This window comes from Haliotis asinina, chromosome 4 (genome assembly GCF_037392515.1).
Source record: "Haliotis asinina isolate JCU_RB_2024 chromosome 4, JCU_Hal_asi_v2, whole genome shotgun sequence".
Taxonomy (NCBI): Eukaryota; Metazoa; Mollusca; class Gastropoda; order Lepetellida; family Haliotidae; genus Haliotis; species Haliotis asinina.
Genome location: NC_090283.1, coordinates 57,692,619 through 57,710,130, shown reverse-complemented (window position 1 = coordinate 57,710,130; position 17,512 = coordinate 57,692,619). Strand labels below are relative to the sequence as shown.

Genomic DNA, 17,512 nt, shown 5'->3' with positions numbered 1-17,512 from the left:
CATGTACAGGTACAACCGATGAACAGATCCTAGAAGGCATTAGAAAATCAGTCGTTTATGTTTGCAACATCTCACTAAACCAGCTTGAAAAGTCAGAGTTACTGATGCATGGAGTACATAGCAGAAATCGTTTGAGGTATTTAGCATTAAAATCTGCATGTCCAGTAAAAGAATCTGTTAATTCTGGAGTTGAACACACATGGGGAACCTCAGAAGCTCCATTTGATACTGGCCCCGAAACAAAAACACAGAAAAAAAAATAGAAACAAAGCTATCTGCCCTGAGATACTACTAGAACGAGTCACATAGGTTGGGATAAGACCCATCTCTGATGCATCCAAAACATCTCCAAAACCAGGCAGGTCTATCTTACGAATTTCACTCATTTGATGAAGGTCAGAAGAACCTCATCCTAAGACCATTTGAGGTCTCTTGCTAGCTGTCAGTCAATTGAACGTCAAACAGAAGGCCAGAAGACCCTCATCTTCAGACCGGTTGAGGTCTCCTGCAAGCTGTCACCTATTTGAAGGTCTTACAGAAGGCCAGAAGATTCTCATCCTAAGACCGGTCAGGGTCTCCTGCAAGCTGACCCATAACAAAGCATTCTTTCTGATGTTTCTTAAAGTTCTGAGGGTATTTGTATATCTTCCCACAGGCGCATGTATAGGTCACGTTCTCATGCAGGGCTTCCTTGTGAACCTTCTTGCTCCAGGGGTTGGTGAAGGTTTTGCCACACTCCTCACACTGCCATACACGCTTGCCATACAGAGTTTCAGGTTTGCCACCTAAGGCTTCTGGTTTGCCAAACAGCCCTTCAGGATTGCTTAACATCCCTGCCGGTTTACCCAAAGGCAACATGAAAGGACTGAGCACGTGTTCAGGCATAGAGGGCCTATGCATTTCAGTGACTTCTGGACGTTTAGGCAGTTTTGGGTAGCCAGGTCTGACTTGATCCTTTCCAACATCTGAAATAACAAGAGTGAAATTTTGGAAGGAGAAAAATCTTTGCACACATTCTGCAAAATCCTTGACGCCTCAGTGCCTGAAAGTTAATGTCTGTAACACATCCAACGTCACGAAATCCAACGTGATTCCGCTTTTGACCAACATGTATGAAGCTTCATGCATAAGCTGACAATGCTGAATGCCAAAACTGAAACAACAATATGTTCAGGTTCACATTCACATAAAGCATGTGTGAAAAGTGGAATTAATTCCATGAGGAATTTGACAAACCTTTCACAACCCTAGAAGGGAAGGCATTCTCTCAAAACATTCCATATTCAACTTTCCCAACCATTATCCCATACGACAAATTTAACAGAAAACATGCTCATTAGGCATTTGTTTCACAGATGCTATGACCTATCCCTGTCTACCTCCATGTAGTTAAGAGCAATTTGTCATAAATGAAATGTCATCTAAATTATATTGAGAAAACAATATGAAAGTAAGCACTGTTTTACAGTAATATTCCCGTAATGGAAATGGGCGTCAAACATTGTACTTATGTGGACATGTGTATTGATGTACTACATCCATGTAAAAAACGTTTTAGCAAGATGTTGACATCCCAATAACTTGATGGGTACCAATAGTGGTGCCCATCTTCCTGGTCTGTTTCATTATACATATAAAGAGGAAATGAGGCTCAGACTAGCAAAAATGTTATTTGGCCAACAGCTCCAAGTTCTTGAATATTAATCACATGATATCATTCAATAACCATCAAATAACAAATTCCCTTCTGCCCCATTGTCCTTGACAGTCAATTTTTGCGAAGGACGACCTATCACATAAGTAAGGCTGTCCTTTGGTCGGGGGAAATGTTTGAAAAAATAAACCTATCTTTGTTTGAAGCTTGTCATATATATTATTTTCTCACTGCTTCAGTTTTGTCACTAGCTGTGTTTATTCAGGACTGGCCACTATTCTGGGGGGCAGCCAATGGTCACTATTTTTGGGGGGCAGTCAATGGTCACTATTTTGGGGGGCAGCCAATCCTTATTTCAAAGGCCATATTTCAAAACTATTTTATACTGCTTCTGCAGCTGAACTACAAATAGAAGACACCCCTTTGCCAGTTTCATATTTAGATCTGTGTATAGATATTGAGAGTGACATTTTCCAAAGAATGTATAAGAGGATGCTGTGATTTTTATGGCTGTCAACTTTCCCTCCTTGCAGAAAAATGTGCTGTGTTTGTGTGACTCCATGTTTGGACTTTACACTTCACAATTTGTGTGATACAGTCAAGGAGGATTCTTCAAACAACATGTCAAAGAGTGCCATTCATGTTCAGTATTTGTTTGATCAAGGTTGAGTACTGTACTCAAGGGCTCAAAAATGCTTTCAATAGTTGTATGGTAGACATGTTCAAGACACTTCCACATCTTTCAGGTTGGTGGGGTAGTCTGGTCGTTAAAGTGTTCACCTGTCATGTTGAAGACTCGAGTTCAATTTCCCACATGTGTACCACCATTTCTGGTGTCCCCTTGCACGATACTGCTGGAATATTTTTAAATCAGTGTAAATAGAGAATCTCACCCAAGGGTCTACTGATGTCATTTATATTAACACAAGCTGATCAAGTTACAAATATATACGTTGATATATTTGATATCAGAAGACACAAGGATGAGATTGTACTTATCATAAAAAATCACTCTTCATAACTTTTAAATGAAAAATATACATTTGAACATGGTACTGACATCAGAGTCATAACATTGTGACACCATCAACTTAATGACAGGATTGTCGGGGCACTGTGATCTCACAAAAGCAACATCTCCTGTGGGACATTTTGAGATGATAAAACTATTTGCACATACCAAATTTTTCAAATCGGTGACAACCTGACACATTTCCAGTCATTTCTTTCAGGTGAACATTTGACTTGACTTTGCATGTGTTTGTGTCGAGTGTCGCTGGTGGGTGGGATATGTTCATGTTTTGTTGTCATCCCTACTTAATACTGACTGTTGCTGGACAACACAACTTGCCACAGGGTAAGTGACTTTCGGAAAAAGTGAGTTGTCCTGACTAATTTTCCACTTGCCCATGATATAATGATGCTGATTAATTGAAAAAGAATAAATCAACATGGTATTTGATATTAATGGACTACTTATTAAAAAGTGATACTTTATTTTAATATCACTGAAACGTTTAATGGCTACATTTTGAGCAGATGTGAAATGAAATTCAAGTATATTTGCAGTTTGAAACAATAAGTGGAAATTATCTAGTAAGATACCATTATTTGATCGCCCAAAAGGAAAACTGACTGGTCCCGGGCGTCAGGGGATGTGATTTTTTGAGCCCCTGTCAACGACACACAGTTTTGGCAATGACTGGTTAAACACATCACAGCTTTAATCAGACTTAGCCAAATCTGACACCAACACATACAGATTGCAGATCTTTCACTAAGTCAGTTTATTTTTTCATTCCATAAATAACATTTAGCATTAATTTACCTGAATGTCTTTGCAAGATAAGTGAAAGCACTCAACACAAGGATTCCCCTAGCCCCCAACCTTATTCAGATGCAGATTCTTAAGACAAACAACCCGTGAAGGTCCTGGGTAGAATAGGCCTTCAGCAACCCATGCTTGCCATAACAGGCAACCATGCTTGTCGTGAGAAGAGACTAACGGGATCGGGTGGTCAGACTCACTAAATTGATTGCATGTCATCAGTTCCCAATTGCGCAGATCGATGCTCATGTTGCTGATCTCTGGATTGTCTGGTCCCGACTCTATTATTTACAGACCACCGCCATATAGCTGGAATATTGCCGAGTGCAACGTAAAACTAAACTCACTCACTCACTTAAGATAAACAATTGATGAATCCTCATCTGTGAATTCACACATTCAGTGACTGTGTGTACACATGCAGATTCTCAACATGAAGGATCGATGAATTCTCATTACAACAGGCAGCACAAACGACAAACAAACATGATTTGGAGATCACCATTGTTTTTAATACCCAGTTTGCATGTGATCCACGGGTGATGACGTAGTAAAACAAGACACACCAATATGTACACCCAGTAACAGTGATCAATACAACTGCATTGGAAACAACTAAAATCGAGCTGTTCTCATATACAGAATAAAACATCAAATGATTGAGTAAATGCACGCAACTTTGAGTTCTCATTATGTGTGTTTTACACCAAAGCAACAAATCAGATGTACATGGTTGCCTATATTGATAATATTTCACTGATATTTGGCAGCCCACAAATTATCAAATCTGGCTAACTAGTGGCTGATGTCATGAACAACAGATAACATTGGGTCACCGTGACACCTGATCAACAAGGATGCCCAGACATATAACCAAATACATTCGCAACCTCTTACATCTTTAACAGGTTGAAACTAGATTCTTCCTAACAGCATTAGGTCACCATGTCCCCTAACTTTTTTAAAAGGGGAGGATGATCATAATAATTACAAATAAAAAACCTTAAACAAAAATACTTCAAATTTTCAGGTTGCCCTTAGCAGACTGTCCCATTCAGAGTGTTGCATCCAGAAATTAGGGATTAAGCTGGACATCTTCCTCAACTGCTACAAAAGAGGGGAACCTGACACTTAGCAGGGGGGATCACAAACTGACTAAAGATAGGTAGTTACTGTAGTGATGATGCTGAAACAACAATGCTTAACACTTCACATGAGTTTTCTTATCTGGCCTCAGGCTCAACAAGCTCAAGCTAAACAAATTATGAACGTCACAGAGCTGCTTAACATGCAGCTGAAGTGAACTTACAGACTATACCATACATTATTGAATGCAAAACCGAAAATAGATATAGGTCAAGAAACCGCTTTTGGCATTTGTGATAAATATAGAGGGTGATGATGAAGCTGGTTTTGTTAACAAATGGACGAGTTTATCAACATGATTCGTGGACTTTTTTGTGCAGTTGCCAAAGACAATTTTGAGACAGGACATGACACCGGTGAGTTAAGTGACGGTCGCGCATTGTTTTTCTGTTGTTTCTTTAGTGGGAGATAAATCATGCAGTCTGGATACAATACTGCACTCACCTTCACTAGAACACATTATGCAAGAATGCACAAAAATGGCATCATAATAATGCTGATTTCTTATCAAATTTTGTGAATCAAGACAATTATGTCTTGGGTGTTGTCAAGGAAACAAATTACTGATTATGCACACATCAGTGTATACCAAGGATGCAGATGACAGGGAAAGAAACCGTTCACAATTTCCCACTGGGCCACAGGACCAGTGAGTGGACAATAATTAGTGGTCCTGACTGTTTTTCACTGGGCCACAGGACCAGTGAGTGGACAATAATTAGTGGTCCTGACTGTTCTTCACTGGGCCACAAGACCAGTGAGTGGACAATAATTAGTGGTCCTGACTGTTCTTCACTGGCAAAATGAACATTAGTGGATTTACTTAACTACCATTACAAAATTCACTGGTCACCAGGACCACTGCTGGCTAATCATTATAGAAGTCCTGAAGAATCCTTAATAGCCAGTGACCACAGGACCTGCATGAATTTCACACACTGAGATCAATGCTTTGAGTCAGCTGGCAGTGGAGCAATTTCTGCATCATCTTCCTAGGCCTTGATTTTCTAAGCAGTCTTAGCGCTAAGGTAGTTGTAAGTGCCATTCATTAATACTAACTTCGCTTAACTTAGCGCTAAGAGAGCTTTAAAAATCTAGGACCAGATTCCTATGCATGAGTACTATTAATGAAGTTGAATCACTAAAATGTCATAAATCTAAAGTAAGCAAGCTCTACTTCAACCTTCAAGACCAATTCTAACAGACTCTTCTCTGGCGTTCATACATGTCATGATATGCTACCATTGACACCACTGCTATAAAACTGAGTACTGAATAGTGACGTCAGGTTTCAACATGGAAGTATAACTGTACACCACTTTGTGCAAGGTTATGATTATATTTTTAGCAAAATTAACATTGATTCCTCGCGCATTCTTTTGAGAAAACCATCAATCGAGAACTTTCAAAGCCTTGAACTCACAACAGGTATTCTTGTGATATTATGTACTTCACCAGAGTTAAAAAATCACAACAGGCATCTAGATGCAAATAAAGACAATGAATACATATATGAACCATTAGAAATCATAAAGTCTTGTATGCACTTGAGTACAAAGTTTCCTTCAAGAAAAATGAATTCAGCAGTGGAAACATCAGAGAACTGACAAGTGTCCGGTTCAAAGAAGGGCTTCCTAAATATTTCCTGAGGTAGCAGACATCTGAATATACACTGGACAACTCTTCTTGTGTGTAGTCAAGTTGTGGGGATATCGGAACACCTTCCCACAAATGCAAGTGTACGTGATATTTTGATGCATGGCTTCTTTGTGAATCTTCTTGTTCCAGGGATTTGTGAAGGTCTTGCCACAATCTTCACATTGATACTTCTTCCAGGAAAGACTAGAACCTCCAGAAGGTCCTCCTGAAGGCCCTCGAGCTCTGCCCAAGGGAAACAGTGGGCTATTGCTCCTGATCAAAGAGTTCATATACATACTTGAGCCAGTAGCATGGCTCCTTGGGGTATAGCCACTTTCCCCCTGGTTCATCAATACCAAGCCTGAAACCAACAAAAGGAAGAAGGTTTGGGAACTGTCAAATAATGGTCTATTTCCAATTACAAGTAGCACGGGAGTGGTTGAGCAAATAATCGGCCAAACAATTGACACCGACTTGCATCAGTAATTACTGATGAGCTTGGCAAACAAAACAAAATTAAGCTTTAGAAAGTAAGTTCATATACAACTGATGCAGTTTCCTGACTTATAAAACTGTAAAGTAAGCAAGATATTCTGTGCATGTCTCAAGAAGAAGTTTCCTTGATCATCCTGATTGTCACATTAATCGTTGTTTGTTTGCATGTTATGATTGACTCCCATTATAACACAGACACCCAACACAATTATAATTGAAAATGAGCCCCAGTGCAATTAGAGAACCTGCTTAAAATTTAAGTTTGCTTTACTGGGAGCTATTTGCATTAGAGTAAGTGTGAGGTGAAATCGAATAGGCATTGTTAATGGACTGTGGACTATTAAAAGCCATACTGGCAGTATCTTCATTTAATTGATGATATGCAGAAAGATGTCCCTCTCATATGAATTTCTTGGAAACAATTACCATGATGTTATTTTTCTAAAGAAACACAACATTCCTTGCCTCAGAGTGGCAATCAAAGATGTCTTATCTGGTTCAAACAGAGACACACTCTACAATACATCATCCATTTGACGTCAGCCTGGGCAAGACAATCCTCTGAATATCACTGAGAACAATGATCCATCTGCCAGGTTATAATGACCCACCATCAATGGAAAGGGGAAGAGGTGGTGGGTGGGTCAACCTTGACGTCCCATTGGGGCACTGAAGTTGCAACACCACTTATTTGCGGTCTGGTGCAGAAGAATTTAAATATCTTCCGGATATGAACCATGAATTAGTCTAACCACAACAGTCCTCCCTGATAATACACAACTGCTACATAACTAAGTTATCTCCTTTTGACCAACATATCATGACTATTGCAATCTTTTTCAGTTATGAATATCACCCACACCACTTCTGACTGAATTGAGATTATGTGCCAGTGTACTGTCAAACACATGATACTCAGCCACACCCGAAACTGGATCAAACACTAACTTGAAAAACTGTTACAAATTAGGCTGTAGCTGATAGTATGATAATTCTGTTTTCAAATCCTGACACAAGCAGAGCTGTGTACCTTTATCAATTTAAGTTCTGATGGTCTCCCATCAGCTTGAAAACACTACAATCCTTCTTGTGCCTCCTGATATTCCTGGGATATCGGTACACCTTTCCACACACACAGGGATAGGTAACATTCATGTGGACTGCCTCGATATGATGTCGCTTTGTCTCCTGCGTCGTGAACGACTTGCCACACTGTTCGCACTGCCAACAACGTCGCCTGTGGGATGAAACATTCCCATCAAAGGCGACTGGGAAGAGCTGAGTGCTATCAGACATTGAAGAGAGTTTGCTTATGAGATCCCCTGGGCTGTACTGACCAGCTGAAGTTATTCCGTAATCTGAAAACAAGAAAATGTGCTTTGTTGGTAAGGTTTTCAAAGAAGCCAACTTCCATTATATATTTGACTTAAAATACATTTCATAAATTTACTTTGGACCTATTTCCATATTTGTTAAAGAAGCCTTTAGCTGGCATCAGATGACCCCCAACACAACCTGACAAGGTAAAGATAGCACCATCAAGGCGCTATTTCACCGAAATAAAACTATATTCAACCAATCAGAAATCAGAACCTCTCAGTTTCACATTTATGCACTTAGGAAAAAAGGTGAATTGGAGAAGATCAGAATATGTTCAAGTGACTTTTCGAATCAATTACAACGTGAATCAGTATTTTGATCTACCAGAGCACCTCTTTATCAACTCACATTCAACCGTCAGAAAAAGGTCGTGAACATTAAGTTTCAACAGAAACATGAAAAAGGAAGCTGAAGTTTTTACCTCATGGTGAGGGTGATCTGTGACAGTAGCTGAGACACAGTCTTTTTCTGGCAAAGGAAAGATGGTTCCTTGAATAATGTCAACAATGGCTGTCTCAACTGTCAAAGTGTTCACTAACATGTGAGGACGGGCAGCTGACTATTGAACAGTTCTTGGTGCTCTTTGGCTCTGACATATGTCTCTGCTTCAGCCTAATATCCATGGCAAGGTAGTGGAAAGAGATTACTGTAGTTCAGGGGTTCAGCCATTAAAAGGATCAGACATTGGTAGGAACACCAGCACATCTGTTGACCACAGACAGCAGGACCATCTCTGTGTTTATCAGCAAGATCATGTACCAGGTGACAGAAGGATTTAACAGCTTTATATTTAGACAGTGAAAGCTTTATATTTAGACAGTATTGAGGGGTTGCCCAACGTTTAGCAACAGCCACGTGTAAGCACAGGCTTTATTCCATAATGGTAGCTATGGCCCTGGAAAATGGGTTGCTGTATAGTTGCGAATATGTCTCCATCATGAACAGGCCGGAAGCAGTTTCAGCTGTTACAAGGCAGGAAACCATAGCCATACAAACTGTATTCAAGGCACTGGACGAAAAATGTTACATTACAGTCAGATAATCCTCATGAGGACATGCATCCACAACAGATGACCAAATGATCATTCTCCAATACAGCATGCGTTAACTATCAGCAATCTCCCATGTAACTTCACAAAAGGATATAGCACGTACAATCTTTACATAAACAACTCTGGACAAAGGTATAGCCTAGTGGTTCAAGTGTCTGCTCCGAGTTCCTGGCTTTGATTCCCAACATGGGTAAAATGTGTGAACCCCATTGCTGGAGTGCCCTGCCATGATCGGACTGGAATATTGCCAAAAGGGTATAAAACATACTCACTACAACAATACTGATTTTTCAGAAACAGTCTAAGTGGGAATATAACTGACCTTGACCTTGATGTTGCAATGAAAGCTATCACCTGATTTACTGAAAAAGGCAGTAACAAAACATTAAAAAAAGAGTAAACAAAGATCAGGTAAAACACTGATCAGTACATCTTAGAAATTTGTTATTTTCTTCATACTCATCAATGATTTTTAGTGATCCATTCTGATCAATGTTCAATGCTATTCAGCTTAATGATTGTCAGGGGAGATAATCACGCTGAATACTCCCTGACACTGACATTATATTCTTTCAAAAAGCCAGACAAGTTTTCACTACCAATAAGAGATTAAAACAGATCAAGTGCTTGAATAGATTTGGCAATGCAAAACTGTTTTGCTACTTCAAGCTACATATTTTTAGAGTACAAAAGAAAGCAACATGTCATAACAATATACTTGGTTTCCAAATGTGATCATTTGAAAAGCATCCGGTTCATAAGACGGCATTTCCATCACAACAAGAAATACTTGGAAAGTCAGTTAGATAAATTTTCTTTTGCTTAAAAAAATACATGTGCTAATGTCAGACACGCTCTTTGCTCCCTGACAAAGATGAAATTAAAGGAGAGAATGATGAAACATCTACTTAATATTAACACTTGAATGGAAAATGAATGGATATTGTTGGCTTAAACTGTGCCACTGTGCTTCAAAAGAACATAGGCATAGATATGGCATTTAGCCCTGGATCAGATACTGAGTTGAAGTTCCTCAAATCAGGAGCACATAAAATGAGTCATCAATCCACTTGTGCTAATAATATTCTACACAGAATATTTTCACGTTTGCTGTTTAATGTTGGAAATAGATCTATGGAGATATCCCCATTCATCTATTTTGGAAAGGGACCCAGATTCAACAGAGTATTTCCAGGAAGGATGGACATATACACTTGGCTATGACCAGAAGTGTAATAAACACCAGCAAATGTTCCAACATCCACATTGTTTATAAACTCTCAGCTTCCAGCTTTGATAATTTCACAACTTCGCAATGTTTACGATGAGAACGGAGGTTCTTGGGATACTTGTAAACATTCCCACAGACGCATGTGCAGGTGATGTTCAAGTGCACTGCTTCGTAATGCTCCTTCTTATTGCAGGAGTTTGTGAATGTTTTCCCGCACTCTTCGCACTGGTACTTGCGTCTGGAAGGAAAGCATTCCTCCATAGCACCACCAGGGACTGCAGGTACACTAAAGTTGGACAAGATTTGATCTATTTCTGGCAAGGATGTGGCTAATCTAGGATCGTGACGAACAGCTGGGGTAAACACACGAACATCCTGTGAGCCCATTCCTGCAATCAAGAAAATGGAAAAAATAATATAAGCTCCAGACACGTCGGCCATCTTTTATATGAATGTGCAGAATGAAATAAGTCAGTTTTTGCTGAAAATGTAATACTTTCTTCTTAAATCAGGGATTTCCTCAGAGGGTAGAAAATGGATGACACATTCCAGCACATGGAGAACCACACAAAACTGTGTAGATGAGCATTTTCTAAAAATAATTGATTCCTTTGTCTAGATCGGATGATGTGAAAAATATCTTGATCCTAGTATGGATAAAAGCAGCACTAATGTCCTCTTTATTGTGCAGATGAAAGACATGCTAATTGTCCAGGTTGACTACAAAATATGTACCATCAACAAACTGTTCTTGGACTGGTGACAATAATCAGATGAGCTGGCTCACAGATCTTCAGAGATACCGATGTTGTCAATGTCACCTCTTTTGACATTTTCATAGAAACAAAAAATTGTCTTGGCAACAATGCACCAAGATGATCAGCGTTTTCATGTGACACAATGTGTTTTGGAAAACTATAAATTCCTTTTTTCACAAACAAAATTGTTATGAAGACCCACACACTCAACAGCAACAAGATCGACAGCACATGTGTTTGCTCAACAGCAAGAACATTCATAATAGTACAGATGTAAAAGGTCACTTCCTGATTATAGAAGAACCTTTTCTGATGAGGTTGTAAATAACATTCACAGTTCTTAACCGATGGATTTAATTATTATGAAAAACTCCTAATTAATTAGTACGAAAACTTAGCATGACAAACTCCTCTCCAGTCACAAGCAATCTGTGCTCAGAGCAGTGCCGATTTTACAGTTCTAATTTATCATAAGCTTGTCAATCACAATCAGATAGTGATGACAACAGCTGTTTCCAGACAGATCACAAACACATGACAAGGCAAGGCAATTGTTCACTATAAGGACACTGTCTCTGTCAAGAAATCTCTACAGTATTGTGATCATACACTTACAACTGACATACATACTGTTTATGCCAAGACACTTAAAAAAGCTGAGCAATATGTTAGAAATTGTCTTTTCATTGATGATATCAACTCTGTGACAATTTCAGCATCCAGCTGCACATACACTCCAACCCCGTTTATCCAGACATTTTGGTCACAGTCGGAAATCGTCCCAATAGCGAGGCGTCCAGTTAACTGGATCAAACAAGAAAAATGTATATCAATCACTGTCCCTGAAAACCATCATATTTGACTACTTCACAATCTTTCTTGTGTCTCCGTAGGTTTCTAGGATATCGGTACACCTTCCCGCAAACACACGAGTGAGTGACATTTTCATGCTGAGCCTCTATGTGATGTTTTTTGGTCTGAGGAGAAGTGAAAGTCTTGCCACATTGTTCGCACTGCCAGCGAGATCTGGAGCCATAATACCCCTCCACCCCTTCCAGTGTGGGCTGCACAAAGCCACCTTCATAACCACGTACACTGGCAACCACATCATGTATTTCTGAAACAGTTAGAAAATGGATGGTATTACAGAAGACCTGGTGACTTGAGCTTACAGTATATGTATACAGCCTTTCACACAAATAACATGCCTATGGTTGCAGTGTGCAAAATCAGCTGGTCAGTCAGACCAGCTATGCCTCAAATTTACAAGCCCACAAAATAATTCAGTAGCCTGAAATGTGAATATCGACACAGGGGCCCGTTTCACAAAACTCTCGTAGCCTAAGATCTCGTAAGTTTTCTCGTAGCCAATGTACCTCCTATACTGTAACACAGGAGCTGCGGATGCTACGAGAAAAGTTACGAGATCTTAGGCTTACGAGAGTTTTGTGAAACGGGGCCCAGGTTTGATCTTTATGCTGATAATATGATGAACATTCTTACCAGGCCACGACCTTGCATGATTTATAAGCGTGTTTCAACAACACAAGTTGGAGAGAAAGATATATTTAGAAATTAACCCTATGAAAACACACAAGACAGTCGGGCCAGTGACTGTGGAGATTTACTGGCCCAACTGATTTATTCACAGCCACAGGCTAGCAGGCCACTGGGTATTTCGCAATGTGTATGGATGTATATACAACTAAAGTTTGTCTCAGAGTAACTGATTCTATTATTTTTTTCCCCTGTCATTAATGAGGCAAGTCCAGATTTTGGACAATTCACTCTCTTTTTTAATTCTATACGGTTGGATAGATAAAAATTGTAAATTTGAAGTGATGAAATGTTGGATGATACTGATTCAGTCCATATATGTGGATATGATAAGAAATGTATGTATATTCTTACATCATGAGACAACAAGAGACACATACCGTACACACTGTAAAATGCGCTCATGAGTTACACATTAACATGATTGTATTCTGGGACGGTGGCATGTTACTGCATAAAAAAATGTCTGTGTGTCTGTCTGATTCCATGCATGTTGTGCATTGCAGAGTTGTTTCCCTTGCCAAACCACATGATTCCAGTCTGATCCCGTAACAAATGAGTGGCACTGAAATTGTATTTATTTTTTGAGTTACTATGTAGTTCAGTTTCTCATGTCATGTATAAGTAGTTGTATATAGATGTTTAACCTGAGCAAGATTGCTTGAAACAATTCATTGTTCTTTGAATACCTGCCCCGTGAAGGTCCATGGTAGAATATGCCTTAACAAACCCATGCTTGCCAAAAGAGGCGACTAACAGGATCGGGTGGCCTCTATGACTTGGTTGACACGTAATCAGATGCCATCTGTGATGCTTAAGCTGTTGATCACTTTACTGTCTGGTGCAGACTTGATTATTTATAGACCACCCCCATATAGCTGGAATATTGCTGAGTGCAGCATAAAACTACACTCACTCACTCTCTCTTGGAACACCTATGGTAGCTATTATCATTACTGTTAGGGACAGACATGGCCCTCATTCTTGACAGGCAAGTTAGTTTAAACTAAAAATCAATTTATTTCATGTGAGCTATTGGCCTTTTAGATGTGACTAGCAGTGTATATGTGGGCCACCTCTTACATGGTGTTAATGAGTTATCTCCCTTTGGCCAACTCACGATATGACACCAAGTACCACACAACTGGTCAACATAATTGTTTATCTTATAAAAACAGAGAAAAAGACAAATATTGAAAAGTAAACAAGCATATTTATTCGTCTCTGTTAAAAAATATATACAAACAAGCATCATGTTTTTTAATTTTCCATCCAAACATCTCAAGCAAATACAGTGAAGGTACTTTTCATGAAATCACCCAAAAAATCAAGATGGTAAGATTATGAATCCTTGAATCCCCTCATCCGGGGCTTTTATCTAAACACCCTGTAAATCAACACACTATCGTCTCATCCTTGTCCTTGTCTACAGATGTCTAAATCCTAGTTGTCTCAACACAAGGAATACAGTATCAAGTGAGTGAGTGAGTTGAGTTTAGTTCTACACCACACTCAGCAACATGTCAGCTAAAAAGTGGAGACCTGTAAATAATCAAGTCGAGAATACATCAATAAGTGAATCCATGTCATAGCAAAACGCAACAAGTTCACAATGTCTCATGCTAATATTTATCTTTAGGGCTCTGTGTGGGTTCAATTTTCCATATACATTGTTCCGTTTCAGCACATTTTATACTGATGCTGTTTTTGCAGCTTCAGCCTTACAACATTTCCTCTCAGAAAAGTAATAAGGTAACTTAATGTAATAAAGCACTTCAGTGTGTTAGTGAGTAAGTCTGGTTTGATTCTGCACTTTTGCTGAATTGTGACCACATGGAACAATGGGGGAAAGTATGGCGTGATACAACTCGTAAACCACTTCGGTGAAACCCCTTAAAATGGGTGTGGCACAGACACAGAATTCAGCGGGGATTACGAGTTGTAAACCACTTTGACAAAACCCCTTAAAATTGGGATAGCGCAGGCACAGAATCCGGGGGGGGGGGGGGGGGGGGGGGGGGGGGGGAAAGAGTAAACTGAATATTTTACACAAAACACGCAAACTTTAATTGAAGGGGGTCCATATTTCGCGTCAATCAGGGTCAAAGTGGCTGAAACCACTACAAAGGTGATAATAAATCACTCCAGTCAGACATTGTCTTTCAAAACATCAAAGAAGACAACAAAGAAGATGTATACAGTTTTTCTTGACAGCATTTCATGTGTTGAGATCATTTCAGACGCACAGTTCTTTAATGTAAAATATCAGGGCACAGTTACACACCGTTATTGTAGCACGAGTGTTGTACGGATATGCTGAAGTATACAACTTTGAATATCTCGATATCTTCATCTCTTTCTTTATAACAGGACCCATTTTGATTATGTGATTATATTACGACAGCCCCTTTAAGAATTAGAGCTATAATCATCAATCATCATTGTGTTAGATTACTTTGGGGATTAGGATCTTGATCATACTACAATAGTTGACTGTTGAAAGGCACAGGCATGGCAAGTTGGACATCTGAACATGAGGATTAGGTCTCCAAACTATGAACTGAAATGGCTGTTGCAAGGTTACGTTAAAAGATTTTGAATTACAATCATCTCAGCATTAGATGGGAAATAGGGTCTTGCAACAGCACCGACATGAATTTTTCTACAGCTAAACATCACAGCTTCCAAGAATGGTTGATGAGCATATCAGTGACTTATAACATAAGCAATTTATTAAAATTATTTGCTATACCACCACATACAAACAATCTCCTTAAAGTATAGGACAACCTTACGAGAATCATCCCAAAAACTGAGTCACTGACTCAATTGCTGCCAACGTCCCAAGAAGTGACAGTAAACTTAGCATCATTTCAATATATTCTGTGAATGTGAGTTCATGTGACTGAGTACCTCATATGCCAGCCATATCACAGATGGCGACACCAGAAATGGCTTTCACACATTTACCCATTTGAGGAATCAAACCTGGGTCTTTGGCGTGATGAGTAAACGCTTTAAACCATTAGGCTATCCTACTGCCCCTTGTGAAGGTTAAGATCACACAGATCAAAAAGAATCCTCATTTTCAATGATTCCACCTGTATGCTTGAAAATATGCCTTCATCAGCAACAAAAAGGATTTGGCGCAACTTGAAATCTGCGCTTGAGATGGTTTATCTGAATGTCCTATCAGTTGTGGAATGACAAATCCAAATTCAACCGGAACTTCCAAGATCAATAGAACAGTCACATCAGATTCAGAGTGCAAGAAACATTTCCACAGAACCTTCAGTATAAAGCTTCCCAAAGTAATGCCCCACCAACGTCTGATAGTTCATCTGTACGAGAAACAACAGTTGTGTATCAAAGGACACATCTGACCAAGAAACATCAGCTCTGAACTTCACACTGGGTGCTGAACACCTTTTTGATCAAGCTGCTTCAATATACAGTCTTTCCTGTGTCTCCGCAGCCCTCTGGGGTATTTGTACACCTTCCCACACTCACATGTGTACGTCACGTTGTCATGGACGGCATCAATGTGGCATTTTTTGGTCTGTTGAGAGGTGAATTTCTTGCCACAGTGTTCGCACTGATAGGCGTCTTTGGCCGCCAAGCTTCGGACATATCCTGATCGTGGTGCTTGAGAATATGAGCCCGGATATCTCACAACAGGTGTATAAGGTGACTGAGCACTTCCCTTAGAACCTGGTAGGAAGATGCCTATCTCTTCTGAAAGTAAAATATTTGCAATATGAATGAGACTGCTTCACAATTGTTTAAAAGAACTGGCTACGATGAAAACAGGAAAACAACATACTTGACTGGAATAAAAGAAACAAATTTGGTTGCTCCATTGCAAAGAAACTTAGCTTCAGAATGAATACATCGTCCTGTATATCTGTTAGTTAGCTTTCACCTGACAAGGTGCAAGGAAAATCCCAGAACCATTGTGTATGTAACAAAGCGTGAGCGAACAAGTTCGGTTTTACACTGCTTATAGCAATATTCCAGCAACATCATGGCGGGGAACACCAGAAATGTATTTCACACGCTATACTCATGTGGGGTATGCTATAAAGAGGGTGACATCCACAACATTTTTTCTATACATGTCATAGTTCACTCGCATCTTGTGAGATGAGTCATGTGGCCATGTGTTCAGTCTCACAGTCCCTGAGCCACATTATTTTCCCAACTCCTTAGCCCTCGTTGCAATGCTAAAGCCCTGAATAAAGCAAGTCTAGATTTCCTCAAGTTCTTCCATTTCACTTGGGATCCTTTTCAATTTTGAGGAGTTTATTTGTTATGACGCACATTATATCGATTCAGAGACTTCGCGACACGTGAAGGTCCTGAGTAGAATTGGTCTTCAGCAAACCATGCTTGCCATAAAAGACGAATATGCTTGATGCAAGAGGCGACTAAGAGGATCTGGTGGTCTGGCTCGCTGACATATGTCATCGGTTCCCATTTGCGCAGATCAATGCTTGTGCTGTTGATCAGACTTGATCAGCTGGTCCAGACTTGATTATTTACAGACCGCCACCATATAGAATATTGATGAGTGCGTCATAAAACTTACCTAACTCGCTCACTCAGAGACTAAGCATTAGTCTTACAATGGGCAAACCAGGTTTACTTGGCACACCTAGTGGCTGCAAGAGTTGTATGATCCCCATCGAGTTGAGATTGAAAATATGATGTGAAACATGTGTGGTGAGACTGACACCAGTGATGGAGGAAAAAACACCTTTGAGTGATCTGGAA

At 39.6% G+C, this 17,512-nt stretch overlaps 1 protein-coding gene across 18 annotated transcripts in view; it reads right to left on the bottom strand.

Annotated features, from left to right (window-relative positions):
* Positions 1 to 17,512, bottom strand: part of LOC137281717 (uncharacterized) — a 176,462-nt gene that overhangs the window by 101,760 nt on the left and 57,190 nt on the right. Inside the window, exons 2-4 of one of the 18 annotated variants that reach the window (XR_010956756.1) lie at positions 8,563 to 10,813; positions 7,792 to 8,119; positions 3,973 to 6,627 (exon numbers count right to left, since the gene is read on the bottom strand). The exons of 13 other annotated variants lie outside the window; for them this stretch is intronic. Coding sequence is in view for 4 of the 5 variants with exons in the window: in XM_067813176.1 (XP_067669277.1) it covers positions 6,263 to 6,627 (365 nt within the window). In the remaining variant the exon portion in view is untranslated. Of the gene's footprint in view, positions 1 to 3,972; positions 6,628 to 7,791; positions 8,120 to 8,562; positions 10,814 to 11,522; positions 12,300 to 16,130; positions 16,475 to 17,512 lie in introns of those variants that run through there. 4 more of the 18 variants (XM_067813192.1, XM_067813176.1, XM_067813210.1 and 1 more) reach the window with 4 other exon arrangements.